This window comes from Phyllostomus discolor, chromosome 2 (genome assembly GCF_004126475.2).
Source record: "Phyllostomus discolor isolate MPI-MPIP mPhyDis1 chromosome 2, mPhyDis1.pri.v3, whole genome shotgun sequence".
Taxonomy (NCBI): Eukaryota; Metazoa; Chordata; class Mammalia; order Chiroptera; family Phyllostomidae; genus Phyllostomus; species Phyllostomus discolor.
In genome coordinates this window covers 88,567,977-88,594,689 of record NC_040904.2, presented here as the reverse complement: position 1 = coordinate 88,594,689, position 26,713 = coordinate 88,567,977, and the positions used below count along the sequence as shown (strand labels likewise).

Genomic DNA, 26,713 nt, shown 5'->3' with positions numbered 1-26,713 from the left:
GCTCAAACATGAACACTCCCCTCTCTGATGAGCCTTCCTTCAGTCAGTAGTTGTTTATACAGATAACAAGGGAGGATAAGAAGACTGGAGGCAAATCCTCTGGCCACAGGGTACAGAGGCTGGAAGGCCTCTGTTAAGCTACTCAGTAGTTAGCTTGAAAAAATAAAAGGGTGTAAAATTAGTCAATCAGAAGATATTTGGATTCTGAATTAAGAGTTTAAAAAAGCTAATGGCTTTCTTTTTCAGCTTTCTTAAAAATACAACCTGAGATGAATCTCTGTGATGAAAGGTTTTCCAGGAGAGACCATCAATCCCACCATTTCCCTGGAGCTGAGCAGACTGTGTGGCAAACCCTATGGCGGCGGTGGCGGCGGCAGCAGCAGCACCAGCAAGAGCAGCACTTTACAGCCTCTGTTGGGAAGGAAGGTGTAAGCGCCTAGCAACAGAAAGGAAGTAGCCAGCCTGAAACATTACCCCGGTGCTTCTAAAATAATCCAAAGGATCTTACCATAGCTAGATGCTGAAGATAACCTTTAAGCTGAACCTTTAAATTCCAACATGGGCAGAAGGGTGAATCTGCTATCCCTGGTATACTCATTTCAATAGACTTTTCCTATCAGTAGGAAACTAAAATCTGACTCTGCCTTCCAGGAACTGAGGAACTGCTCTTCTACTAGAATCTATTCAGATTCTGTCTGGTCAACCCGAGGGCAAGCTGAAATTCAGCGTCGACTTATAGCACATCTTTATCTACCAACCAACATTATTTTATTTGCAGGCTGTTTGAAAAATAAGACATTACCATCCATACCATGATAATAGTAAAATACCTATTTTTACTGCTCTGAGTTACCAGTTCCCACTTTTCCTCTTATGTACTAAATTATAACAAACTTTTCTTTTATTGTAAAGATTCCCCCCCCATTTATAAAGCTGCATTTAGCGATATCAAAGTAGGCACAGCTCTTGTTTATAACTTTTTTATCATTCATTTAAACATTTACCTTGAAGACTCCTAACACGTCCCTAAATTGTATATAAGCACATTGTTTTTAAATCCACCTGACCAGTGCAGAGGGTCTGATCGGCCAACAAGTTTACATTTCAATGCATGGGAGGATATCCCATGAATTTGCTACACTTGACAGCTCTGGCACTTATAGATAACACAATGCCAAGTAGAAAAGTTAATATCAATGTGTAAAAAAAAACAAAGGAAATTTACTTTTCTCAATGCTATTAGCTTGAAAACAAAATGATATACTTGATATTTTTTCAGGGAAGGAATTTAGTTTTGGAGAACTTTTCTTATACCCACTAAAATCAAGGTTTCTCTTTCTCGGCACTACTGACATTTTTGGCTACATAAATCTTGGTTACAGGAAGTTGTCCTATACATTTTTAGCTAGGAACTGTTGGAAGGAGCCTATGTTACCTCTAAGCAAATTCTCCAAAAGTGAAACATTTTTAGCAACTTAAAAATATTATGTTGTCATTACAGTTTTTGGACAATAACAAAAACAAGATGGGATGCTGAGGCATGACACATGTAGAGATGGTAATCAATCAGGAAACAGAGGACATTGGTTGAAAGGAAATTGGTTGAAAGGGTGAAAATGTTTATCTTATGGTTTGGCAAATCTTTTAGAGATTAGCTGAATTTTAATACCTGACAGTTGGGAAAGGAAAAAGAAAAAAATAATTATAAAGGGAGAATACTTTTGGTTTAAAAACTTTTCTGGCTTTGCGATGAAGATAACATTTCTGAAAACTAAGAGGTGACATTAATTGTACAGACTTTGTTTTCTGGACCTGCATAATGGTAAAATCAATTTAATATTAGTATTTGAATTGTTTTAGTCATAGTTGGGACATGGTATCCAAATGACGCCACAGCTAGACCTCTGCCAGTTCTACCACTGAATTTTGTTCCCTTAAATCTTTGGAACCTGGGCCAATGCAAATTTTGTTCTACCTAATGGTTATGTTGACTGAATAATCTCTTACCTTTAGATTTGGTCTCATGCCCCAATAGAATGCAAGCACTAAAAAGTCAAGAAAAAAGTTTTTAATTCCTCTGTTATATCCCTAGTGCTTAGAACACATGGCACCTTTAAATACTCAATATTGATTTAAAGAATAAAGTCTCCCATCCTTCTGCACACCTCAAGACCTTCGAAAGCAGAAGTAAAGAGTGAATTTGTGTGTAGATTAAGATTGCCTTCTTTGTTAACCTCAATTCCTCCTTTAGAAGTCAAGAGCAGCCTACATGCTGCAAGAGTGATCCCTGCAGGCAAACATGTGGTCAGGATAGAGCCTCTGTCCTCTGGCAGCTACTTCTCAAGTGTTCTTTGTTGGTTCCTCTTCATCTCTCCAACCTCTAAACACTTAAGTACTTTGGTTCAATCTTTTCTATCATACTCACTCTATATCATTTAGTCTCAAGACCTTTTATTTCCAGCCCTTACCTCTCCCTTAACTACAAATAATATATTCTGTGGAGGATACTGGCCAGCAGTATCCATCCCTGCTGTGGATGCTCGTCAAAACACGAGAAAAACATACACAGGGACAACCGAGTCCTGTAGGGAAATAGGGACAAAAAACAACCACTCTCTCTAGTGGAGAGTGCCCCAAGTCTCCGCCTGAGTAGGCTTTTATTAAGAATACAGACACAGTTTGTGGATTACAGTCTGACAGGGAAGATCAAAAGGAATAGGTAGTTTTCAGAGGGTCTGACTCCTGCTGGGATTCTGGGCAGAGTTTGGGATTTTATCACTTAAAAAGATTACAGGACCTAAAAGGCTAGTTTTGTTTCCTGCCCGTGCCTTCATATTCTAATTCCATAGCATCCTCCAGCAAGCAGATCTCACAGGATCTTGCATATTCTATGTCCCAGGCCTGATTACCCCAGGGGTCCCCCAAGTCTGGTCTGGGCTACACCACCCCTGCTATTTCCGCAGGCCTGAGTCAGGCAGAAGAGATAAAGGCAGCCAGGAGACTTGAATTTCTCACAACTAAGAACAAGGACTCAGGCTTTGACAAAGCCAAGGGGGCAGGGGTCGATGTCAATCACCCCTTCATTTCCACAGCCCCCGAAGTCCTTCCCTGAGGCCTCCATGTGATCATGCCTGTCTTAGGTGATTCCCTCCTTGGGAAATCTTACCCATCATTGGCTAACTGATCAAGTATTGGAGGCCAGGCACAGAACAGGCAGTGTTCATGCCAGGGAAGTAATTTTGTCTCCCTAGTGTCTCCTGATTCGGAGGTCTCTCACTCAGCCTAAGTTGCAGAGGGTTCCAGCTACCTGAGACCAGGCAGGGCGGACTCCAACAATATTCAACAGCCCATTCAACAACCCCTGCATATACACTAGACATCTCAACACAACTGAAACTGAGTACTACAGATCTTTCCCTCCCCACAAAACAGCTGAAGCAAAGCCACCCAGCCAAGTCAGGTCAAGCTCACACTAACTGCAGTTAACCCACAACCTATGAGCAAGAAATTAATGCTCACGGTTTTAACCACTGAGTTTTGAGGTGATCTGTTACACAGCAAAGACTGATTAATACTCCACACTATCTAATATTGCAACACCTTACCCTGATTCTGATACTTTCTATTCCTCTTCCCTTTCTTTTCCTCCATAGCACTTACTACTAATATTTATTTATTTTACTTATATGTCTCATATATAGTCTATATCCCCAGTTAAAGTAAAAGCTCTACTTGGGCAGAAATTTTGTGGATATATCACTACTGTACCCCTAAAACATAGAACTGTACCTACCACTCAACAGTCAATATATAGTGAATGAATGAACAATCAGCCCTGTGTTCATAGCTCTAGCTTAATTCCATGTTACAACATTCAGTATTCTATAAACTCTGCACTTCTCTCAAAAATATAATTCATATTGCCATTCAGTCTGACTCATCTAATATGACTTAAACCCTGGCCATGAGTCATTAAATTTTCCATTTTCCTATTCAGTATTGAATATGTGTTTATTTTAAGTTTTTCCAAAATAAATAAAGGAGCTAGACAACCCTAAACTTAGGTTGTAAGATCCCAAGCATCTTCTGTTTAACTCACTTAAATGTCTTTTGCAAACTATAAACTAGGAAAAATACCTATGCCAAATATAAAAAAGGATAGCAATAAAATTTACAGAGAATAGGGATTTTGTGCCAATCCTTGAAAAATGAAGGAGTTGGACACTGACTATTTTGCCCTAAAAAATATCATGTGTTCCTATAGCATACTCTATTTCTTTTAATAGTACTTACTCTGGTTTGTCTCTTTCCCCAACAAACTCTAAGCTCTTTGAAAAAGAACTAGGACTTGGTAAATATTTGATGAATGAATGTATATTAGCACTTAAAAAATATTTGCCTGACTGATAAGTGCAGATGCTCACTTTAGCTAGTGTCTTTTAAAAATTTTTGACATAAATAAATGTACTTCATAAAAAAAATGTAGCGTGGAAATATACTAAGGCTTCAACCTTTAGAAAACTATAAAAAGAACAAATAAAGGAAAATGCATACATGGATAGAATTTGTAAAAATTAAAATTAGTAATTTTGAAAAAAGCAATAAAACTAAAGTTGGTTATTGAAAAGCTGAATAAAATAGACTAGTGGCAGGAAAGCCCAACAGAGAAAAAAGATAAGTAACACTAGAATCAAAAAGGAAATTTAAAACTACAAAGAAGAGGTAATGAAAATAATTGTAGCTTTATAGCAATAATTTTTAAATCTAGATAAATAATTGGTATTCTAAAAAAATTCTAATTATTTCCAAAATCAACTCAAGAATAGACAGAAAAATATTATGAATTCAATAATCCTATTACAAATACTCACATTTTCTAAAGATCTACCACTAAATAAGCTATAATACTTAATTTTATAAGCCAGTTGTGTAGAACCCATAGAAAGCAGATGATTCCTATGTGATTCTCATTACAGCACAGAAAAAAAAGATAAAAAACTTCCAATTTATTTTTCAAAAGTAATATATAACCCAAATTCCAAGCAAGGATTAAAAAAAAGTATATTTAAGTCTCATGAACATAGAAATAAAATCCTGAATAAAATACTTAAAGCATAGCAAATAGAAGGTTTGTTATTACTACCTGTGTAGTGGCAAATTATTGCACCTCTCTCTTAGTTTTTTCATCTGTAAAATGGAGACCATAAGTACCTAAAGCATGGAGTTGTTATGAAGTTTAAATCATAAGTATAAAGTTCTTAGAACACTGCTTGGCACATGGCAAATGCTCAGTAAGCTGTTATTATCCCAAGAACAAAAGCAACATAACCCACTGCATTGTCATTTTAAAGAGGAAAATAAGATATTAAATGTACATTAAATGATTTTTAGCAGACATTTTGGCAAATCTTTAAATAAAACGGGTATATAAAGAGCTATCTCCTGAACATTTCAAGGATTATCACACCAATAGCACAAATTATATTGTTTTAAAATACTGGTAATTTCCATTCAATTAAATAATAAGACAAAAGTGTTCAGTATCACCATAATTATTCCATATTTTTGAGATTACACTAATGCAATAAAAACAACAAATATTGAAAAAGATTAATTATTTGCAGATTACATATGGCTAGAAATTCTAAGAGAGGAATCAAAGCTGAATTAAAACTAATGGGATTTTAGTTAGTAGGCTGAATAAAAGATGTACTAAAACTTGATATCTTTTGTTATAGTAACAAGGATAAATTAAAATTTTATAGGAGAAAAAGAGAGTCCCAAAATTATATAATACTCAGGAATAAACAATAAGAATAGTATAAGATTATATAATAAATTATATAAAATTTCACTAAGCATAAAATATGACCTGAGTACTTTCTTTTAGTGGTATTAGAGAATTTTTTAAAAAGATTTTATTTATTTATTTTTAGACAGAGGGGAAGGGAGAAAGAGGGAGAGAAACAGTAATGTGTGGTTGTCTCTCACACACCCACTACTGGGGACCTGGCCCACAACCCAGGCATGTGCCCTGACTGGGAATGGAACGGGAGATCTCTTGTTCGCAGGTTGGAGCTCAATCCACTGAGCCACACCAACTAGGGCTGGATACTTTCTATTAACTTCAGCAGTATCTGTATCTTAATCACACAAACTCAAAACTTGGAATCCCTTCTAGTTTCATCCCTTGCTTTGCTCTACACACCTGAACTTAGTCATTACGTCTTTCATATTTCACCCCATAAATATTTCTCAAATTTGTTATCCCTTTGCCATATCTACTTCATATATCCTGGTTATTATCCTTTGGAAAGACTCCAGAGAATTAAATACTCTCCCTACTTGTAGGCTTACACTCCTCCAAATCATAGCCCATCCAGCTGCCGCATAATCTAAAATACAAACCTAACTAGATCAGGCCCCACCTTAACACCAGAGGTCACCACTGAATTCTGGATGGAGTCCAAGTAACAAGATCTTCAGTCATGTGCATCCAGCTTCATCTCCTCCTTTCCCCCCTTTGGGAGGCTTAAAATATGGTTCCCATACTAGGTAGGATATGCAATTATCACAGACTAAAGATGTTAGGGCTTCTCGCAGCTATCATCATGGTACACCCTACTACATTTACCACATCAATTTTGGGTTATTTTATGTTAAAGTGAATATTTTATGGCCCTTCCTAGGTGGCTAAATTGGTTGGAGCATTGTCCAGTGCACCAAAAAGATTGAGAATTCTTCCCAGTTGGGCTGTGAATTTCATTCCTGGTTGGGGTGCCCACAGAGGCAACCGATGTTTCTCTCACTCCCTTCTTCTCTAAGATCAATAGCATATTCTCCCTCAGATAAAGATTTTTAAAAAATGAATACTTTATGGAAGTGATGCAAAATTTGTGTGACTGCTTAAATTCAAATGCAAGATTTCAAAGAAAGATGGAACAGTAGGTAGCTTTGACCCTTTCCTTGGGTTCCAAATGGGGATGGGGGTGATGATGATGCACTTAATTAAGTGAAAAGTCTAACACTACCAAACTGTTATCACTACATTTGCCAAGGACACATGATGTAATTAACACTTGCTGAGAACGTATTTATGCTAGGCAACAGTCTGCAGGACCTTACATGACCTCATCTCTACTGATCTATGTATGCTAGGTAGAGTGGTTTTCCTGCTATTCCTGACACAGGGTGTCAGGCTCCCACGTCCTGTGTCCTTGCTATTCTACCAATCTTTTCCCCTAGAGAGTATGGCTCCTTGAAGTATTTCCTCAAATGTTGTTTTTGGTATTCTGATCTCCTGTTTCCCTTCTTCTCAGTCACCTTTACAATAGAGAAATAGTTGTTCTATTTTTTTCCACTTCACTTTCCTTATTTTGTTATTTATTGTTTTCATTTCCCATACCAGAATGTAATAGTAGAATTTTGTTTTATTTACTGTAAGATTTTTACTTTATTCACTGAATCTAGTGCCTAGACCAGTACCCAGGACATTTTAGGCTTAATTATGTATTGAATGAACAATCTTATGAAATATCTGTAACTATTAGCAAGATTTTACCTTGTGAACAGACTGAAGCACTACGGCCATACAATAAAAGGTAGAGCTAGGATTTGTAAGCAGACAGCCTGACTGCACTCTTTACCATAACCGAATTGTGCCTGATTTATGTAAATTACATAGGTACTATTTAGGATGTTTCCCTTATTAGACAGCTTCTTCGCAGCAGGGGATCCTTCATCCTTTGTCCCCTGACTTGCAACGTCCAGCCGGTGTTGCACCTCAATAATTACTTGCATTATGAATAAATGCATACAGTAATTACCCATGTATTTCTCAATTGGATAATTATTTAACCTTTCAGATTTAATTTTATTTTTAATATAAAAATACTGTCTTTAAAATGCAGTGATGCAAAAAATACTCTTTGAATTGACAAAACATGGTTTCTGACAGATGATTTAATTAAAATAATATGTACCCCATTCTTCCAGTTTTCTTCAACCTGGTTTTTAAAGCTTTATTCAACAGTAGTATACATTAAACAAAAATCTGCAGAAACAGCCAATCGACTCATTTCATAACACACACATGCATAATATCTCTGATCAAAAGCCGTAAACGACAGTGTCATTTCCACAGACACCGAGATTTGTAACACCATCATGCCAGAAAAAAACAAGACATCTTCACTTACAAAGACTGACGCTAATGAGAACACCCCCAGAAGAGTAATGGCCCAGGAGTCACTCGCGGGTAGCGTTCTCAAATAAGTTTGACAACGACGATCGTAAAGGTAGAACAAACTTGACACAAAATCCCATGGCTATAGGTTTACTGTGAGAAACAAACATTCCCGGACAGAAGGGGTGGACATATGACAGATTTTAAAAAGAGACACCTCCCAGGCCGCCTCAAAATCTAGAGCCCAAGTTTCTCCTCAAGAGATCCTCACCGTTTTTAGACTAGGGGAAAGCAACCATTTCTCAGGTAGAGGATGATGCACAAATAAAAACTGGCCATCCAGCGTGAAGGCTGAAGAATCAAACGAAAATACAGTGCACGGATGAAAAACGACCCTTTGCGCCTAACCGCTCCTTCACACACTGAGCAGCAATCGCTTTTCTCGCTGGATTTCTCATCTTCACGGAATTTCGAAGCTGAAAGCTCGCGGCTTTTCAGATAAGGGGTCTAAAAGGACAGCTCCTCATCCACTTCAGGGAATCTTGGAGCTCTTCCACCTAGCTGCCGGCACCTCCCTTCCCTGAATCCTCTTCTCTCCCACAACCTGCTGTCATTAAGAGCAGTTGTAGGGACTTCCGGAGCTAGACCGGAACCGGAAGCTTCTGGCAGCGAAGGGGTGGGGCCGAAAAATCAAAAAAAGCGCGGCGAAACCCGGAGACTGTCCTGGCCGGGTGGTGGTGGTCGCTTGGCTATCCTGTTGCGGTTTCCGATGGACTCCACCGCCTGCCTGAAGTCTTTGCTCCTGACCATCAGTCAGTATAAAGCCGTTAAGTCGGAGGCGAACACTACCCAGCTCTTGCGACACTTGGAGGTGAGGCGCTCCAGCGGAGAGGACGAGATAGGCTTCCCTGTAGTAATATTTAGTGCGGGGTGCAGCCGGGGTGTAGTGGCCCCAGTTTAGGAAAGAAAGGTCAGCTCTCCCTTTCCTCAGCTGTCTTTTTGTATTGGTAAAGAAGGCAGGTGAGTGTCAGCCTTGAATTCCCACCCTCCTTTTCCGTCCCTAGGCCCTTCGCATTCAGGAAGGGCGAGCGACTGCTGGAAATCCTAGCCAGAGGAAGGTTGAAACAAAATTGGGAAATTTAGGCTGTGTTTGTGGTGGTAGAGGAGAAAGTTCAAATCTGTATCTTTTCCCTTGCCTTTTATTTTGGTTTTTCCATCGTAACAGCTCTGACAGACTATACAGCGATTCTCGGGAGTGAAGGTAATGAGGAGTGATGATTAAAACTTGTTTTATCCCTTGTCTCTTAGGCATTTACAACCTGAACCTGTTCCTTACTGCTTTTTAAAAAATTCATGTTGAACACTAATATGAAAAATTTTATTTCAACTTTCTCTGAATTAAGAAGCAATTTTACTTAGTATAATCATAAACTTTTTTCTTTCCCTATATATTGTTCACGGTTTTTCAATCTTAAAATACTGAATTGTTTTCATTTTTTCTTTTAGTTCCCACTGATTTGTGCCTAGAGTACTTATTCTGTGTTACAACTTTTTTGCTCTTGACACGCTGTCATTTTTGATGCATTCATGGAATTCCAATTAACATTGACCTCAGTTTAATAAAAAGCAATGAAGTTCAAATCTCATTGTAATGCTCTCTGTTGCAGTTTCAATTAACACAGGATTTAATATAATTTTAAAATATATTCTATTTGTTATATTAATCCTGTGATAAAACGTTAAATTACCAAAGATTAACAAAATACTGCAAAGAGAAAACAGTTGTTAATGGTGCAACACCATCAGTTTTTGGTGAAACTGGAGTTCTTAAATGTGCCTCAGGCTTTACTGGTGTTCCTTACAATTTCAGGTGCCCATATCCTAAGTACATTTTTTTTTCATGCATTACCTCAACAAATTTCTGGAAATCTAAAAATGATGAAGGTGTTAGTTGTTAAATGCTAATGCTTTACTTCTCAGTCAGGATAGAACAGTGTGCTAGTGGATCCAGAAGCCACAGAATAAACAGGGCTATTAGTTTTTCTTAAGACAAAGGAGTCAAGTATTTTAAATATTAATTTTGAACATAACCTGTCTTTAGAATAAACAGGTATGTTTTGAATCTGAGCACCATGTTATCATGAATTGAAGGAGACTTCAAGGAAATTTGAAGCTTAAAGACTTGATACTGTGTTTCAAACTTTCAAAGAGTTTACTGAAAAATCTTATATCATTTAGAAAGATAACATATATTCTGTGCATAACATGCAGTCTTAACTAAAGAGCCTGATAGTTTTTTTAACATATGTGTGCACTCTAGTAACTACCATCTGTATCATAATATAGTTATGATATTTCTAGGCCTCAGGTAAGGTTTTTCCAATTGTCACTGCTCATTAATTTCAGATAAGTGTACTTATACAATGCATACTTTTGTATTTGGCTTCTTTCAATATAATCTGAAATTTATTCATGTTGCACACTTTATTTTTTATTTCTGTATAAAATTCTATTTTATATATTCAGTTTCTATTCTGTTGATGGGCATTTGAGTTGTTTCCAGTTCTGGGTAGAATTTGAATAAATATATAAATATGTTCGTGCTTTTTTGCAGATAAAAGCACTAATTTCTCTTATGCTTTTATATGTAGAAGTGGAATTGTTAAGCCTTAATGTTCATGTTCAGTTTTAGTTGAAACTGTTAAGCAGTTTTTCACAAATGATACCATTTTACCCTCCCACCATCAATACATGAAATTTGCTGCCATTCATCCACAGATTTTTAAATTTTAACCATCTTGATGATGATATTAATGGTGAATATCTTTGTGCATACGTCATGAGAGCAACATATGAAAATTCAGAGAAATGGTTATTCTGTGAAAGACTGATTATTTGTTCTGCTATTCTGCTATACTACTAATTTTTCTTTATAGTCCCATAAAGAAATCTTTATGCAGAACCTGAGCTTTGAATTCTTTTGTAATTGGTAGAGCTGAATTGTTCTCAATCTTGATGTTTTTTTTTAATTTCTATTTTTTTATTGTTATTCTGTTACAGTTGTCCCAATTTTCCCCGCTTTGCCCTCCTCCACCCATCCCCCCCATAGACAGTTCCCACACTGTTGTCCACACCCATGTGTCATTCATATATGTTCCCTGTCTAGTCCTTTCCCCTTCTTTCCACCATTATCCCCTCTAGTCATTGTCAGTCTGTTCATGTTTCCATGCCTGTGGTCTATTCAGTCTTGTTGGTGTTTCATAGCACTAATCTTATGTAATGATTATGAACATGGATTCAGGAACAATGGATTCCAGTTATGTTACTGTCTCAGTGTGTGCCTCAGTTTACCCACCTGCAATACAGTTAGCACCTACCATGCAAATTACTATGAATATGAAAAGAATTAACATATATAATACCCCTGAGTAAGTGCTAAAGTGCTAGTCGTTACTAAAATAAATTCTGCTTCCTTAAAACATTCAGTGTATATGAGCAAAGAAAATTTATAAAGCAATTTTTTAATTTTACCTTGTAATAAGTCATTATCACACATTAGAGTATTTAAAGCAGAAAATGTCTTAGACTTCTAGAGGGCTGTCTTTATAAGTAGGCAAAAGGGCAATGCTCAGAAGGTTCCTTACCGCAAAATATCTTCTCTGAATACCTAACTTCACCTTTGGACCATTTTTCAGTCTTACATACTTTTACTTAAATGTTAAACCACATAATCCTTGGGAAGAGATATTCTGAAACTCCATTTTCAGCAAAGCTTTAGAAGAAAAACTGACACCTGGGTAAGGGAATAAAAGGACACAAAAAGAAAACATTAGAGCAGGAGTGTCAAACTCATTTTCATGGGTTGGGGGGTGGTACATCAGCCTCAAGGTTGCCTTCAATGCCCCGAATGTAACTTTAGGACTGTGTAAATGTAACTACTCCTTAACAGTTAAGCTAGAGCTCAGTGCTGCCCCTGGTTAGAAACAAGGTGCTAGTGGGATAAAATAAGGTGGAGGGCTGCAATCAGCCCTCAGGCCCTGTTTGCCACCAGTGAATTAGAGGGATGCTAAAACAGCCTTCTTAGACTTGACCTTTTAAAAGTAAAAACATATAGAACAGGTTTAATCTAATTCTAAAGTAATTGTTTTCCATTTTCATATAAAAGATATGTTTATTAATGAATAATATTCAAAAAGCATTTTGAAAATACATGGCTATCAGACAGCTGTTTTGGACCTTCAATCCCAACTTGACCTTTACAAGTGGGAAGGGAGAGGGTATTTTGTAGGGTTATAAGAGAGGAGTAAAATATGAAATAATAAAAAATAAAATTCATCTATGCCTGACCTGGCTACCTAAAGAAATTTTTTTAACTTCCCTTTTTATAATATCTAATTTCTGGTCTCAGCTATTGTTTTGGGGAGGGAGCAGGAATAATCACATATTTAATTTTGCAGCTAATCTTGAATTTAGCTACTTTTCACTTTCCATTGTCTCCCTCAAAGTAGATGGAATAAATGTACTGAAATTTATTTGTTCAAAAAATATATTGGTAGTAGAGTGTTGATTTGTACTTGATTGCTTCATGGAGTATTAAGTGTAGTAGGGAAGATAAATAGATCACTAGGGAGGATATATATTGCTAGTTTGTCAAAAGTTTGGCAGTTTATAAAATAAAAGTATAATGTACTATATGATAACATAATAGGCAAACCTAACATAATGTAGTTCGTGGAAGATTAGAAAAAGCTTCCTGGAGGAAAGAAATTAAAACTGAAACCCTAATGACTATGTTAGCCAATGAAAGAAGGGATAAGTAATTAATCTTCCAGGCAGAGGGAACAGCATGTATGAATTTTCTAAACTGGGAAAGAGAGAGGCAGTGGCACTTTGGAAGAACTGAGTTTTTATTAAAATGGAAAAGAGCTAAAAACTGCCAATTTCTAACTGACACATTTTAATTACTATTTTGTAGGTAATCTCTGGACAGAAGCTCACACGATTATTTACATCAAATCAGATATTACCCAGTGAATGCTTGAGTTGCCTTGTAGAGCTACTTGAAGACCCAAACATCAGTGCACCACTGATCTTCAGTATCATCAGTTTGCTATCTCAATTAGGTAATTTATCTTTTTCATTTTTTAAAAGATGTTATGACTTTATTAGTTTTTTAGGGGTAGGTTTAGTTATAGAATCTTTGGGAGAATGATTCGCATTCAAAAGATTTCTTCATTACAGGACCTTACAGAGCTATTTTGCTTTGTGGATCCCTTGAAAGGGGGGTATTGGATGCATCCTTTCTTAAAATTATAGGATCTAAGAATCTGAAGCATATCAAAGTTTCAGTGGTGTACAGATAAGAATGTGCCTTGGAAAAAACTGACCTACTTTTGAATTTTAAAAAAGTACATTCACATAATGCCAATACTAAATACAGCACTAAGAAAAATCATAGCTTATGATAAAAAAAGTCATCTTTTTTTGGTAGACTTCACTGAACTTAGGGCTAAGGGTAAAAACATAGCTTTGGTTTTAAATTTTCATTTAATAGCTACTTTTTTTTCTTGATTTGTATTTGGGGGTATAGGGAAGATATTTTTGTGTGTAATTGTAAAATTAATACATGCTTGTTATTTTTTTAAAAATCCCAGTAACCCACAGTAATACAATTTCTATGACTAACCTGAATTGGAAAGTATTTGTAAGTAAAATAGCCATATCCTATTTCGCTTTTTTATATAATGGCAAATTTAATATGGAAGTTAAAATTATTTCTTTCATCTGTGAAGACCACATGTCAAATTGATATATTTTGTGCCATTTTATTTTACTTCACAGCTGTAGACAATGAAACTAGAGACTATCTTCAGAATACATATAACCTGAATAATGTGCTGGCAGGAGTGGTATGTCGGAGCAGCACTTGCCACAATGATTCAGTGTTTTTGCAGGTATACATACCCATACAGTACTTTTCGCTTAGTACTTGTACTTCCTTATTTTCAGATCAAAGTTGATAGTATCTATTAGAAACTGCTAACTCATAGTGTATATGCCAGCATGGTACTGCATGATTAGGCATATTCTTGCCATTAATAAATTTAAGAACTGATTGATCATACATATAGTACTGTTTGAAAGTTTCTTCAGAGAAAGGAAGCTTATTCACATGTAGCACTATTACTGAAGTGTGAACAGATCTACATTATAACTGCTTTGACAGACTTATAAACATAGATGTCAGTATTTTGAGGTGTAATTTATTCACATTAAAATTGTAATTGTAGTTAGCATCTAGTCTCAATTTATTAAGGAAACATTCTATAAAAATTGAAGCTATAGACTTGGCCTTATTTAGCATAGTCTCAAGTCTCTGATACCCATATTTTATTGAATGTAAAATACACTTGTAAGAAAGGAAAACAATGCCAGTTAAACTGACATGTAATTTGAAAGATGGTAAATGTGAACAAAAAATATATATCTTAGAATTGATGGAATTATAAGATTAAGGAAACCAGGTTGATCAAAAGATGCTCTCTTTGAGATTGATATATAGGAATGTGTGCATCAGGAGATGAATCCTAAAGTTCTTAGTAGTCTTACCACTTTGTATTTAAAAAAGAGAGAGAGAGAAAACCACTTTAAGAAATGGAAAAGTTCTTACTCTAAATTCTGCCTCCTAAAATGGTCACATACTCAGAATATGCATAGAAGTTCATTCTTGGAGAGCATGCAAACTATTTTTATGCGTTTATATTCATTACTATTTTTTTTATTCTCAGTGCATTCAACTTCTGCAGAGGTTAACATATAACATCAAAATTTTCCATTTTGGTGCCAATATAGATGAATTAATTACATTCCTGATAGATCACATGTAAGTATGCAACCAAACATATAACCAAATAATCTATTGTTTTATTTTTAAACTCAAACCATGTAATAGTTCAGTTTTTTTTAGATAATTTTTCCCATCTTTTTTAAACTGAGACTGATTCTTATCTGCTCCTTTTAGATGATTCTAAGGATCAAATGATGTGAAACAGCTTTACTTTTCAGAACAAAACTTGAATGGCTTTATTTAAATAGAAAAAAATTATCGTGAACTGAAATTGTATGTTTGTATTTAATCTTCTTGATATGAGAATATACTGATGAATTAGCACATGATCACTCTAACAATTATTTCCACATTTCCATCCTGCAATGAAGAGGATCATTTAGTTTCAAAACATGAAATAAATGGACAATACTATTCAAAGCTTGATTGTCTTCACATGTTAATCAGATTATTCTTTTTACATTTAAAGAGAAATTTATATGTTTATATTTTGAATAATTTAAATGAACTTCATGCTTTTATTTTTTATTATTTTTCTTAAAACAACAGTCAGTCTTCTGAAGATGAGTTAACAATGCCTTGTCTAGGATTATTGGCAAATCTTTGTCGACATAATCTTTCTGTTCAAACACACATAAAGACTTTGGTAAGAAGTTTTTTTCTTTCTTATTTTGTGGTGGGCTGTGTACTTCAAGAAAATTTTATCTATTTTGTCTCCTCCAGCTGACCCATCAAAGTTAATGAAGAATCAGATTGACATATAAATATCATGAAGTATTCTAGCCTTCATATATGTTGTGTGTAAGATATTAAGGGTTAATACAAATATTGAGTACTAAAAGTTTTCCTCCTATTACCATTCTGTCATTTGTTGTATTGAATAACACAAAAAAAGCTAAATTATTTTGTGCTGATTGAAGGGAGGCATATCACCAGCAGTCCCATTTACTTCAATCTTATATTTCCACAAAATTAATGGAAACTCGCACCAGAAAGATTCATGAATAAATACCTAGCATCAACTACCAGTATTTGTGATAAATAAAGGCACACTAATGAGGTTAACTGACCCACCATTAGAAATATATTAAATCAAGGGAGTTTGTTGATTCTTTAAGGTGCTTTGTGAATAGTTCTCTGCTATGCAATATACAGGGTCTGGTACAAATAACCCCTTGTTTATTACATAAAAATTTTTTGTTAGAAAATCATAAGCATGTAATTCTGTAACATAACAATATCACTGTCAAGCACACCATATGACATTTTAGGTGAAATGTTCAAATTACTGTTCATCTCATGCAGGACATTCATATACACTACCATCCACACTCAGTGGCGTTTCTATGGCTGGACCATGCACACTACCTGTTTAATTTTAAATTAAATAATATCTCATTTGTTTATGTGCTGGATTATTCTGACCTAGTGTTATTTTGGAAGTGGAGGTTATTTTGAGCCATGGAAGTGTTTGAGAAGTTAAACCTTTACTCATAATCCTGAATCTAAACACTAGTCTTCACTAAGATTGTACTTCTCTATACTACTGTAAGCAATATATGCAAGTACCCTCTCCTTGAAATGATCCCTTAAGTTGATAATGATGTTTAATAAACATTTACCTACCCTGTGCAAGATGTACTTTCTAAGCCAAAATATAAAACACAATTTTTCATTCTATTTTTTTTCTTCCTCAGAATAATGTGAAATCTTTTTATCGAACTCTTATAAGCTTCTTGGCCCATAGCAGTTTAACTGTAGTTGTATTTGCACTTTCAATATTATCCAGTTTGACATTAAGCGAAGAGGTTGGAGAAAAGGTAAATATTATTTTGTTACTATTTTTGAAGATAATTCTGAAGTTTATTCTCTGATATGTTAAGTCATTGAGGCTAATTATTAAGTTTTAGGATTGTTTCAACTTAACTTTTTTTTTTGGTATAACATGTTTTTCCTAATTTGTTTTTAAGCTGTTCCATGCTCGAAACATTCATCAGACTTTTCAGCTGATATTTAATATTCTCATAAATGGTGATGGCACACTAACCAGAAAGTATTCAGTTGATCTGTTTATGGATCTCCTTAAGAATCCTAAAATTGCTGACTATCTTACCAGGTATGGCTCTCTTTGACAAATTTTAAGACTTTAAAAAAAAAAAAACAAGATTTGTTTCTGATAAATAAAACTGTCTTTTTAGATAATAAACTCGAGTTCTACTGATTCAGAGTAGCCTAACTAAGAATATTTTGATGTGCTTTATTCTTATTCTTTTTTGTTTTCCTGGCCTGAAATGTAAAAGTATAACAAGGAAGTTTGTGTGTCTGTTTCAGTCTTTGTCTTAGACGAATAAGGTTGTGTTATTCTCCAAAATGTACACATCTTGATTAATCTGTTTCAAAACCAGCTTTAAATCTTGAATATTATGATTTTTTGAAACAATATTTTTATTATAAGGACGTTCCTGTCAGTATGTCTTTCTGTGTGGTTTTTTTTTTTTTTTTTTGTATAAAAATGGATGTTTCCTTCAGTGGAAGCCTCAGTTGTGTTATAAGGTAAAAATAAGAGTACATTCAAGAATACATGTTTAGATGTCCATTCGATCACAATAGCATTTCATGTGGTTATTTATGTTTTGAGTTCTAATAGAGACCATTTTCCAAGGAGCTCATGTACATTTTGCATCTTGAGTTAAATTTTCCCAGTGTCTAAACCGCTTCGTGGTCCTAAGTTAGAAAATCGTTGAAATTACTTCAGAGAATTAAATTAACGAATCTTTCAGAAACAAGAAAATGTTTATTGAGCTCTACTGTGGTCGAGCACGCAGGAAGAGTCAGTGTTAGCAAAGGCAGGGATATGAAAACATAGTCCTTAAACTTTAAGGAATATAGAATCTAGAGCAGTGGTGTCAAACTCATTTTCACCAGGGGCCACATCAGCCTCGTGGTCACCTTCAAAGGCCGAATGTAATTTTAGGACTGTCTACATGTAACTACTCCTTTACTAGGGGCAAGGAGCTCTACATTTGGCTCTTTGAAGGCAACCGCATTTAGGATTGTTTCAATTTCACTCTTTTTTCAATATGCTTTTCCTAATTTGCTTATATGAAAATTAAAAGCAAATTTCCTAATTTGTTTTTCCTAATTTCTTAATGTACTTTTCCTGATCTAGAAATTATGCAAAAACATAGTTCCTAATCTTTAAGGAACAGAATATAGAAGTTTAAAAAAATAAAAGCTAAGCACAAGGGTAAGGTTGACCAGTGCTCACATATGGTCAACTGATACTTAGAAATAGCAAACAACATTCACAGTGGCATTTCATCTCTTCTCCTCTTAAGCCTCAGTAGATAAATGTCTTCTGGAGTACTCTTTGTTCTAAGAATCTTCCCAGTATATTCTCATGTAATATCCATTCCAACCACCAAATACAGTACTGCTTATTTAACAGCTTTAGAGTAAACAAAAAAACTATTTTGGGTATACCTCTCTAGTAGGACAGAAAGATAATCTGATATAACATTAGTAAGTGGTTGCTTAATCACTTCTATATATCTCTCAGCTGTATTATATATTTTCTTTTCTGTCTAGCCTAGAACCCCAAATTTGCTCTGAAAGAAAATTATGTTGTCCTGTTATTTATCTGCCCTACCATTTATCAAAACATTCCTGAATCTGTTACAAAGTCTAACTTAATGCCTGGGCTCCTTATCAACTCTTGGAAAAAATCAAGCATTCTGAATTTGTATACTGCATGCTCATGATCTCCAGCTTTACCTGGGCAACATCTCTTACATTTATTTCCAGTCAGCTTTCTTTCACATTTCCTATAGTGACTCCTTTAAATATTTACTACTTTTCTCTTGCCATTTTTCACTCAGAAAATGCCCTTAATCTCTTTGTTTCATAGGAAAAACAAACAAAACAAAACAAAACAAAAAAAAAAACACAATCCCATGTAATTGGCATTTCCTCAAATCTGTTCTCCTGAGTAAGGTTACCTCTGTTTATTCCACTTCTTACTTAGTGCCCTCCTGTTTTGTTTATAAACATATCCTATTATTCTGTGCACCAAGTTTCATTCTATCTTATCCTCAGCAGTTTTTCTTATTTCTTTAGTGCCTACCATTCAGTTGACTCCCTTGATTTATACATATGCCCAACTTTCATCTTTTTCTTCAACCATATGTCCCTTTGAAAATCTGTGGTCTGCCATTGTTTTCAAGGTGAATATCCAAATTCTCAGTATAACCCTCTAAAATCTGGTCCTTGGCAGTATATCAGCCTTATTTCTTCACATTTGCTTTCTTACATACTTTTGTATAATCATTTCAGAGAATAAATAGGACCACCAACTTGCTAGAAATGCTATTTCATGTATCCACATGCTGCTGTCTCTGAAGTGCTTCATCTAGAAGTCTGGATACTCTATGTCCTGTGTATGTCTGACTCATTTATCCTTATTTTATGTTTTATTTTTGTTTAATTTTAAAAAATATTTTTTCTTTATTTTTATTATTGACACTATTATGGATGTCCCCATTTCCCCCAAACCTTCTGTCCACTTTCACCCAGCCCCCACCCTCTTCCCTCTAGACATCACTATACAATTGGCTAATCACTTCTCCTTCTTTCATTCAGTCTCCCCTGCCCCGCTCCCCTCAGACAGCTGTCAGACTATTCCATATATCCATGCCTCTGGTTTGATTGTGTTTGTCATTTTATTTTGTTAATTAGATTCCACATATAATAAGTAAGATCATGTGGCACTTAATCTTTCTCTGACTAGAGTATTTTACGTAGCATAATAATCTCCAGGTCCATCTTTGCTGTGCCAAAAGGCAAAAGTCCTTTCTTTTTATTGGCTGTGTAAATATGTACAACAGCCTTTTTGTTCACTCATCTATCATGGGCACTTGGACTGTTTCCAGATCTTGGCTGTTATAAATAATGCTGCTATGAATGTAGGGGTACATATATTCTTTCTGATTAGTGTTTCAGGATTCTTAGGATGTATTCTCAGAAGTGGGATCACTGGGTCAAAAGGCAATTCTGTTTTTAATTTTTTGAGGAAAGTCCATACAGATTTCCACAGTAGCTGCACCAGTCTGCATTGTCACCAACAGTGCACAGGTGTTCCTTTTTCTCCACATCCTCGCCAGCATTTGCTGTTTGTTGATTTAGTGATGGTAGCCATGCTGGCAAATATGAAGTGATATGTCATTGGGTTTTCTTTTCTTTTTTTTTTTTGTATATTTTATTGATTATGCTATTACAGTTGTCCCATTTTTTCTCCCTTTTATGCCTCTCTGCCCTGCACCCCCTTCCCACCATCATTTTACCCCCCTTTAGATCATGTCTATGGATCATACATATAAATTCTTGGTCTTCTCCATTTCCCATACTATTCTTACCCTCCCCCTGTCTACATTCTACCTACCATTTATGCTTCTTATTCCCTGTACCTTTTCCCCCATTCTCTCCTCTCCCACTCCCGGCTGATAACCTTCCATGTGATCTCCGTTCCTGCTCTAGTTGTTTGCTTAGTTCCTTTTTTTTTTTTTTAAGGTTTGCTTGTTGATAGTTGTGAATTTGTTGTCATTTTACTGTTCATATTTTATCTCCTTTTTCTTAGATAAATCCCTTTAACATTTCATGTAATAAGGGCTTGGTGATGGTGAACTCCTTTATCTTGACCTTGTCTGGGAAGCACTTTATCTGCCCTTCCATTCTAAATGATAGCATCGCTGGATAATTTTGGATATAGGTCCTTGCCTTTCATGACTTGGAATACTTTTTTCCAGCCCCTTCTTGCCTGTAAGGTTTCTTTTGAGAAATCAGCTGATAGTCTTATGGGCAGTCCTTTGTAAGTAACTGACTCCTTTTCTCTTGCTTCTTTTAAGATTCTCTCCTTATCTTTATTCTTGGATAATGTAATTATGATATGCCTTGGTGTGTACTTCCTCGGGTCCAACTTGTTTGGGACCGTCTGAGCTTCCTGCACTTCCTGGAAGTCTGTTTTCTTTGCCAGATTGGGGAAGTTCTCCTTCATTATTTTTTCAAATAAGATTTCAATTTCTTGCTCCTCTTCCTCTCCTTCTGGCACCCCTATGATTCGGATGTTGGAACATTTCAACCTCTGTCTCAGAGGTTCCAAAGCCTTTCCTCATTTTTTCGAGTTCTTGTTTCTTCATTCTTTCCAGTTGAATGTTTCTTCATTCTATTCCATACCATTGATTTGAGTCCCAGTTTCCTTCCCATCTCTGTTAGTTCCTGTATATTTTCCTTTATTTCACTTTGCATAACTTTCACTTCTTCCTCTATTTTGCAACCGTACTCAACAATTTCTGTGAGCATCCTTGAATACCAGTGTTTTGAACTCTGCATCTGATAGGTTGGCTAGGTCTTCATTGCTTAGTTGTATTTTTCTGGAGATATGATCTGTTCTTTCATTTGGGCCATATTTTTTTGTCTTGGTGTACCTGTTACACAGTAAGGGGCAGACCCTTAGGTATTCACCAGGGTGGGGCAACCCACATCACAGCGTTGTGGCACTGTATGTGGAGGAGGGATCAGAGAGAGAACAGTGCTGCTTGCTCAGCTCTCTGTTGCCTTTCAGTCACTTCCCCTGCTACCCATATGCAAATTGGACCCTTCTGGTGCTGATTCCCGGATGGGTAGGCTTGTGTACATTCTAAGGCCTTGTGGGTCTCTCCGACAAACTCCTGTGAGGGTGGGAGTTTCTCCCACCACTGCAACCCCCTCAGGTTTTTACAACCAGAGGTTTTGAGGCTTTATGTACCTGTGCTGGAACCCTGGGTTTTGTGGTCTGTCTCATTACCTAATTGTTCATCCCAGTTTGTCCGCACACAAATGTGAGACTGCCCAGTCTGCCACCTTGCCACTTATCCTCTTTGTCCTGGCTGCCTCTATTACCAGTCTGAATGAATGTTTTTTCTTTAACTCCTTGGTTGTTGGACTTCCATACAATTTGATTTTTCTGTCACTTCTGGTTGTTTTTTTGTTTTTAAGTTGGTCGTTGTCCTTCGTTTGGTTGTGCAAAGAAGCAAAGCCCATCTACCTGCGTCACTATCTTGGCAGGAAGTCCCCTCATTGTGGTTTTAATTTGCATCTCTCTGGTGATTAGTGACGTTGAACATGTTTTCATATGTCTTTTGGTCAGCTGTATATTTTCTTTGGAGAATTATATATTCAGGTCCTCTGCCTTTTTTTTTTTTAATTGGATTATTTGTCTTCCTGGTGTTGAATTGTATAAGTTCTTTATATCTTTTTTGAAATTAAACTCTTGTCCAATATATCATTGGCAAGTGTGTTCTTTCATACAGTGGGTTTCCTTTTTATTTTGTTGGTGGTCTCTTTTTTTGTGCAGAAACTTTTTAGTTTGATGTAGTCCCATTTGTTTATTTTTTTTCTTTATTTCCCTTGTCCTAGGAGACGTATTGGCAAAACTATCACTAAGAGAGACATCTGAGATTTGGCAGCCAATGTTTTCTTTTAGGATTTTTATGGTTTTGTGACTTACATTTAAGTCTTTTATCCATTTTGAGTTTATCCTTGTGTATAGTGTAAGTTGGTGGTCTAGTTTCCTTTTTTGCATGTACCTGTTCAGTTCTTAAGAGACCATCTTTACCTCATTGTGTGCTCTTGTCTCCCTTGTCAAATATTAATTAACCATAAAAATATGGGCTGAGGCCCTGGCTGGTGTGGCTCAGTGGATTGAGCACTGGCCTGCAAACCAAAGGGTCGCCGGTTCGATTCCTAGTCAGGGGCACATGCCTGGGTTTCCAGCTAGATCCCCAGTAGGGGGCGTGTAAGAGACAATCACATACTAATGTTTCTTTCCCTCTCTTTCTCCCTCCCCCCCTTCTCTCTAAAAGAAAGAAATAAAATCTATTTTAAAAATGGTTTGATTTCTGGGCTCTCTGTTCTGTTCCATTGATCTTTAATACTCAAGTCTGGGAAGCTTCACTCAATCAGGTCTGTTCCACTAAGTCTAGGTTTGATACTCATCTTGTATCATGGCATTTAAACATTTCCATTATAGCATATTTTACATTACATTGTATTATTATTTTGGGTTTTTTTTAAGATTTATTTATTTATTTTTAGAGAGGGAAGGGAGGGAGAAAGAGAGAGAGAGAGAAACATCAATGTGCGGTTGCTGGGGGTTATGGCCTGCAACCCAGGAATGTACCCTGGCTGGGAATCGAACCTGGGACACTTTGGTTCCCAGCCCGCGCTCAATCCACTGAGCTACGCCAGCCAGGGCCTATTTTTTCGTTTTTTTGCCTCCATCCTTAGACTTTGAGTACTCTGGCAGGACACTATGCTTCCAAATCTGGATGTACCAATCACATAGATTATAATTAGATTAGTATCACTAGTACCTTTTAGAGTTATTTAACACAGGGACCTGCCCTTTACCTCTATATCTGCATAGCCTAATTTAATGTATGGAAATTGTAGATACTTTAGAAATAAGTAGCTAATTCATTAATATATATATTAGTGTTTTTTGAATTTTACAGCCCTTAAAAAAAGGCTATTGAGGTATAGAAAGGTTAAATGACTTACTTATTGCTACATCAGTCTTTTTTTTAGTCTTATAAATGACAGCCAATTTATGTGTATCATAGTGATAGAATATGTTTCAAGTTTAAAGGATAAACTTTACAAAGACTGTTCCATATTAGAAGCTTAAATAGATGAAATTTTATATTTATTTTTGATGTGTCAGCATAGTGGTTAGACAATAATTTACTTCATGAAGTGTTTTCCATGATATTTTAGGACCTAACTGGCATCATATGTAGTTATTATAATATTATTCTTTTGATGTATATTTTTATTTCAAACCTAGGTATGAGCACTTTTCTTCATGTCTTAAGCAAGTGTTAGGTCTTCTTAATGGAAAGGATCCTGATTCTTCTTCAAAGGTATGTAAAAACATGACTCTTTGTTTTAAACTTTTTAAAAACTATAATGTGGGGAAAGTCTAAGTACACAGTTCTCTCAATCTTTACAAACCAAACACAGACGTATAACCAATGTCTAGATCAGAAAACAAAACATTACCAAGGCCCTAGAACCCTCCTCTGTACTAGTACACTGGTACAGTCCCTTTTGAAAACTACCCCATGGTTCCTGTTGAACGTATGTGTGCCGTATAACACAGCAGTTCTACTCCTAGCTATATAGCCAAGAAAGACATGTCCATAAGTTCACCAAAATACATGTACAAATTGTTAAACAAATAGAAAATGAAATGTTTTAAATGTTACCATTTACAGATTTTTAAAAATGTCAAATGCTTAGGGGATAAATCCAACAGAACATGTACAAAACCTCTATTATGAAATTACAAAACATTGAGAGAAATAAAAAACCTAAATAAATATGGACACACTAAGGTCTGTAGATTACAAGAGTTTACAATATTAGGTCAATCAAAATTCTAGGACATTTTAGTGCTTTTTGTTTTTGTCTTTGTTTTGGTATATGTGGAAATTGGGTAGCTGATTATAAAATTTTGTTTTTAAAGATTTTATTTATTTATTTATTTTTAGAGAGAGGGTAAACGAGGGAGAGAAACATTGATCATTTGCCTCTCACATACCCCCACCTGGGGACCTCACCCATACCCCAGGCATGTGCCCTGACTGGGAATCGAACTGACAACACTTTTAGTTCATAGGCTACCACTCAATCCACTGAGCTACACCAGCCAGGTCTTATTATAAAATTTGTGTGGTTATGCATAGGTCCAAAAATAACCATGGCTATCCTGAAAAAAAAAATGAACAAAGTTGGAGGGTTTATAATGCTACCAGATATCAAGATTTAATATGAAGCTACAAAAATTAAAACAGTGCAGTATTAGCATAAGTGTAGACAGCCCAATGGAACAGAATACAATGCAAACCAAACCTGTATTTTGTGGATCTTCTGGTTGAGAACAGTGCAGTCTTAAAAGTATGGTCATTTTAATAAATACCACTGGGTCAATTGAATATTTATATGGGAAGAAAACTGAATTTTGACCCTTACCTCACACCAAATGTGAAAATCAGTTCTAGAAAGATTGTAGATTTATATGTGAAAGGTAAAACAGTGAACTTTTAGGAGAAACACCCAGCAGAATTTCTTTATATCCTTGGAACAGACAAAGATTTTCTTAAACAGGAAACAAAAACAACTATATAGGAAAAAAGTTGATAAGTGGGACTAGATTAAAATTAAGTGTTTCTGTTCATGAAAAGACTACCAATCAGTAAAGGAGTGAAAAGGCAGCTCACAGCATGGGAAAAGGTACTTATAATACATATATCCAACAAAGAACTCTAATCTAAAATATATTATTTAGGAACTTGTGCATATACATCGGAAAAAACACTGAATGTAATAGCTAACCTAAACAAAACTTGAATTGGTCAATAAATATGAAATGGTTACTCAATTTATTAATATTCAGGGAATGCAAATATAAATAGTAATGCAGTACCACTGCATGTCCACGAGATGCTTAAAGTTAAAAATAGGGATAAGAGCAAGCACAGATGAGAATGTAAAAAATTCCTAAGTGTCCCAATACTCATGGGCTGGAAATTGATATAACCACTTATGAAAACTATTTCATCTACTAACAGTAGACACATGCATACACCAGGACCCAACCATTTCCACTCTTAAGTATTTACCCCAAAGAACTGAATACTTATGTTTACCAGAAGACATATACAAAATATAGCAGTGCTGCTCCTAATAGCCAACAATTAGAAACAACCCAAATGCCATCAGCTGCGAAATGGGTACCTAAACTGTAGTAGATTTATACACTGGAATACAGTCATGCACCACAGGGAAGCATTCTGAGACATGAGTCATTGTATGAACATCGTAAATGTATTTATACAAACCTAGGTGGTACAGCCTACTAAACACCTAGGCTATATGATATAGCCTCTTGGTCCTGGGCTATAAAACTGTACAGCATATTACTGCTTTGGATACTGTAGGCAGTTGTAACACAATGGTATTTATGCATCCAAACAGAAAAGGTACAGTGAAATTACAGAATAAAGGATAAAAAATGGTGCACTGTGTAGGGCACTTGCCACCAATGAGGTTGCTCTGGGTGAATGATTGAGTGAGTAGTGAATACAAAGGTCTAGGACATTAATGAAGACTTGATAAGCACTGAACATTTAGCCTACCCAAAATGCGTAAAACACAAGATTAAATCAAGCACAAGAGAAAATGTTATAGTCAGGAGGTACTAACAAGACCTTTGAAGGTGTTACTAGCATTAACAACGTACTGTTTTATAGCAAAGTTGTTTTATTTAATAAGAGAGTATACTCTAAAATAATGATTAAATATATACTATAGTAAATACATAAAGTAATAACATAGTTGTTTGTTGTCAAGTAGTATGTACTAAAATAATGTGCCATACTTTTATACAACTAGCAAGCAGTACATTTGTTTACACCATTGTCACCACAAACACATGAGTAATATGTTACGCTCTGAAATTAAGATGACACTAAGTGATAGAGATTTTTCAGCTCCAATATAATTTTATGTGACTACCACTGTATGGGTGGTCTGTCATTGAAATGTCATGTGGCATGTGACTATACTATACAGCAGAGAACATGAGT

The 26,713-nt window shown here is 35.7% G+C and overlaps 2 protein-coding genes across 2 annotated transcripts in view; one reads left to right on the top strand and one right to left on the bottom strand.

The window, feature by feature from the left end:
- The window catches only part of DZIP3 (DAZ interacting zinc finger protein 3), a 120,444-nt gene extending 111,605 nt beyond the window's left edge, over positions 1 to 8,839 (bottom strand). Inside the window, 2 exon segments of the mRNA XM_028502358.2 lie at positions 265 to 411; positions 8,199 to 8,839. The gene's annotated coding sequence lies outside the window, so the exon portion shown is untranslated.
- A 16-nt stretch (positions 8,840 to 8,855) lies between these two features.
- Positions 8,856 to 26,713, top strand: part of CIP2A (cellular inhibitor of PP2A) — a 37,401-nt gene continuing 19,543 nt past the window's right edge. Inside the window, exons 1-8 of the mRNA XM_028505171.2 lie at positions 8,856 to 9,056; positions 13,161 to 13,308; positions 14,027 to 14,139; positions 14,974 to 15,068; positions 15,582 to 15,678; positions 16,730 to 16,852; positions 17,003 to 17,148; positions 23,911 to 23,986. Of these exons, the coding sequence (XP_028360972.1) occupies positions 8,955 to 9,056; positions 13,161 to 13,308; positions 14,027 to 14,139; positions 14,974 to 15,068; positions 15,582 to 15,678; positions 16,730 to 16,852; positions 17,003 to 17,148; positions 23,911 to 23,986 (900 nt within the window). The 5' untranslated portion in view covers positions 8,856 to 8,954. The remainder of the gene's footprint in view (positions 9,057 to 13,160; positions 13,309 to 14,026; positions 14,140 to 14,973; positions 15,069 to 15,581; positions 15,679 to 16,729; positions 16,853 to 17,002; positions 17,149 to 23,910; positions 23,987 to 26,713) is intronic.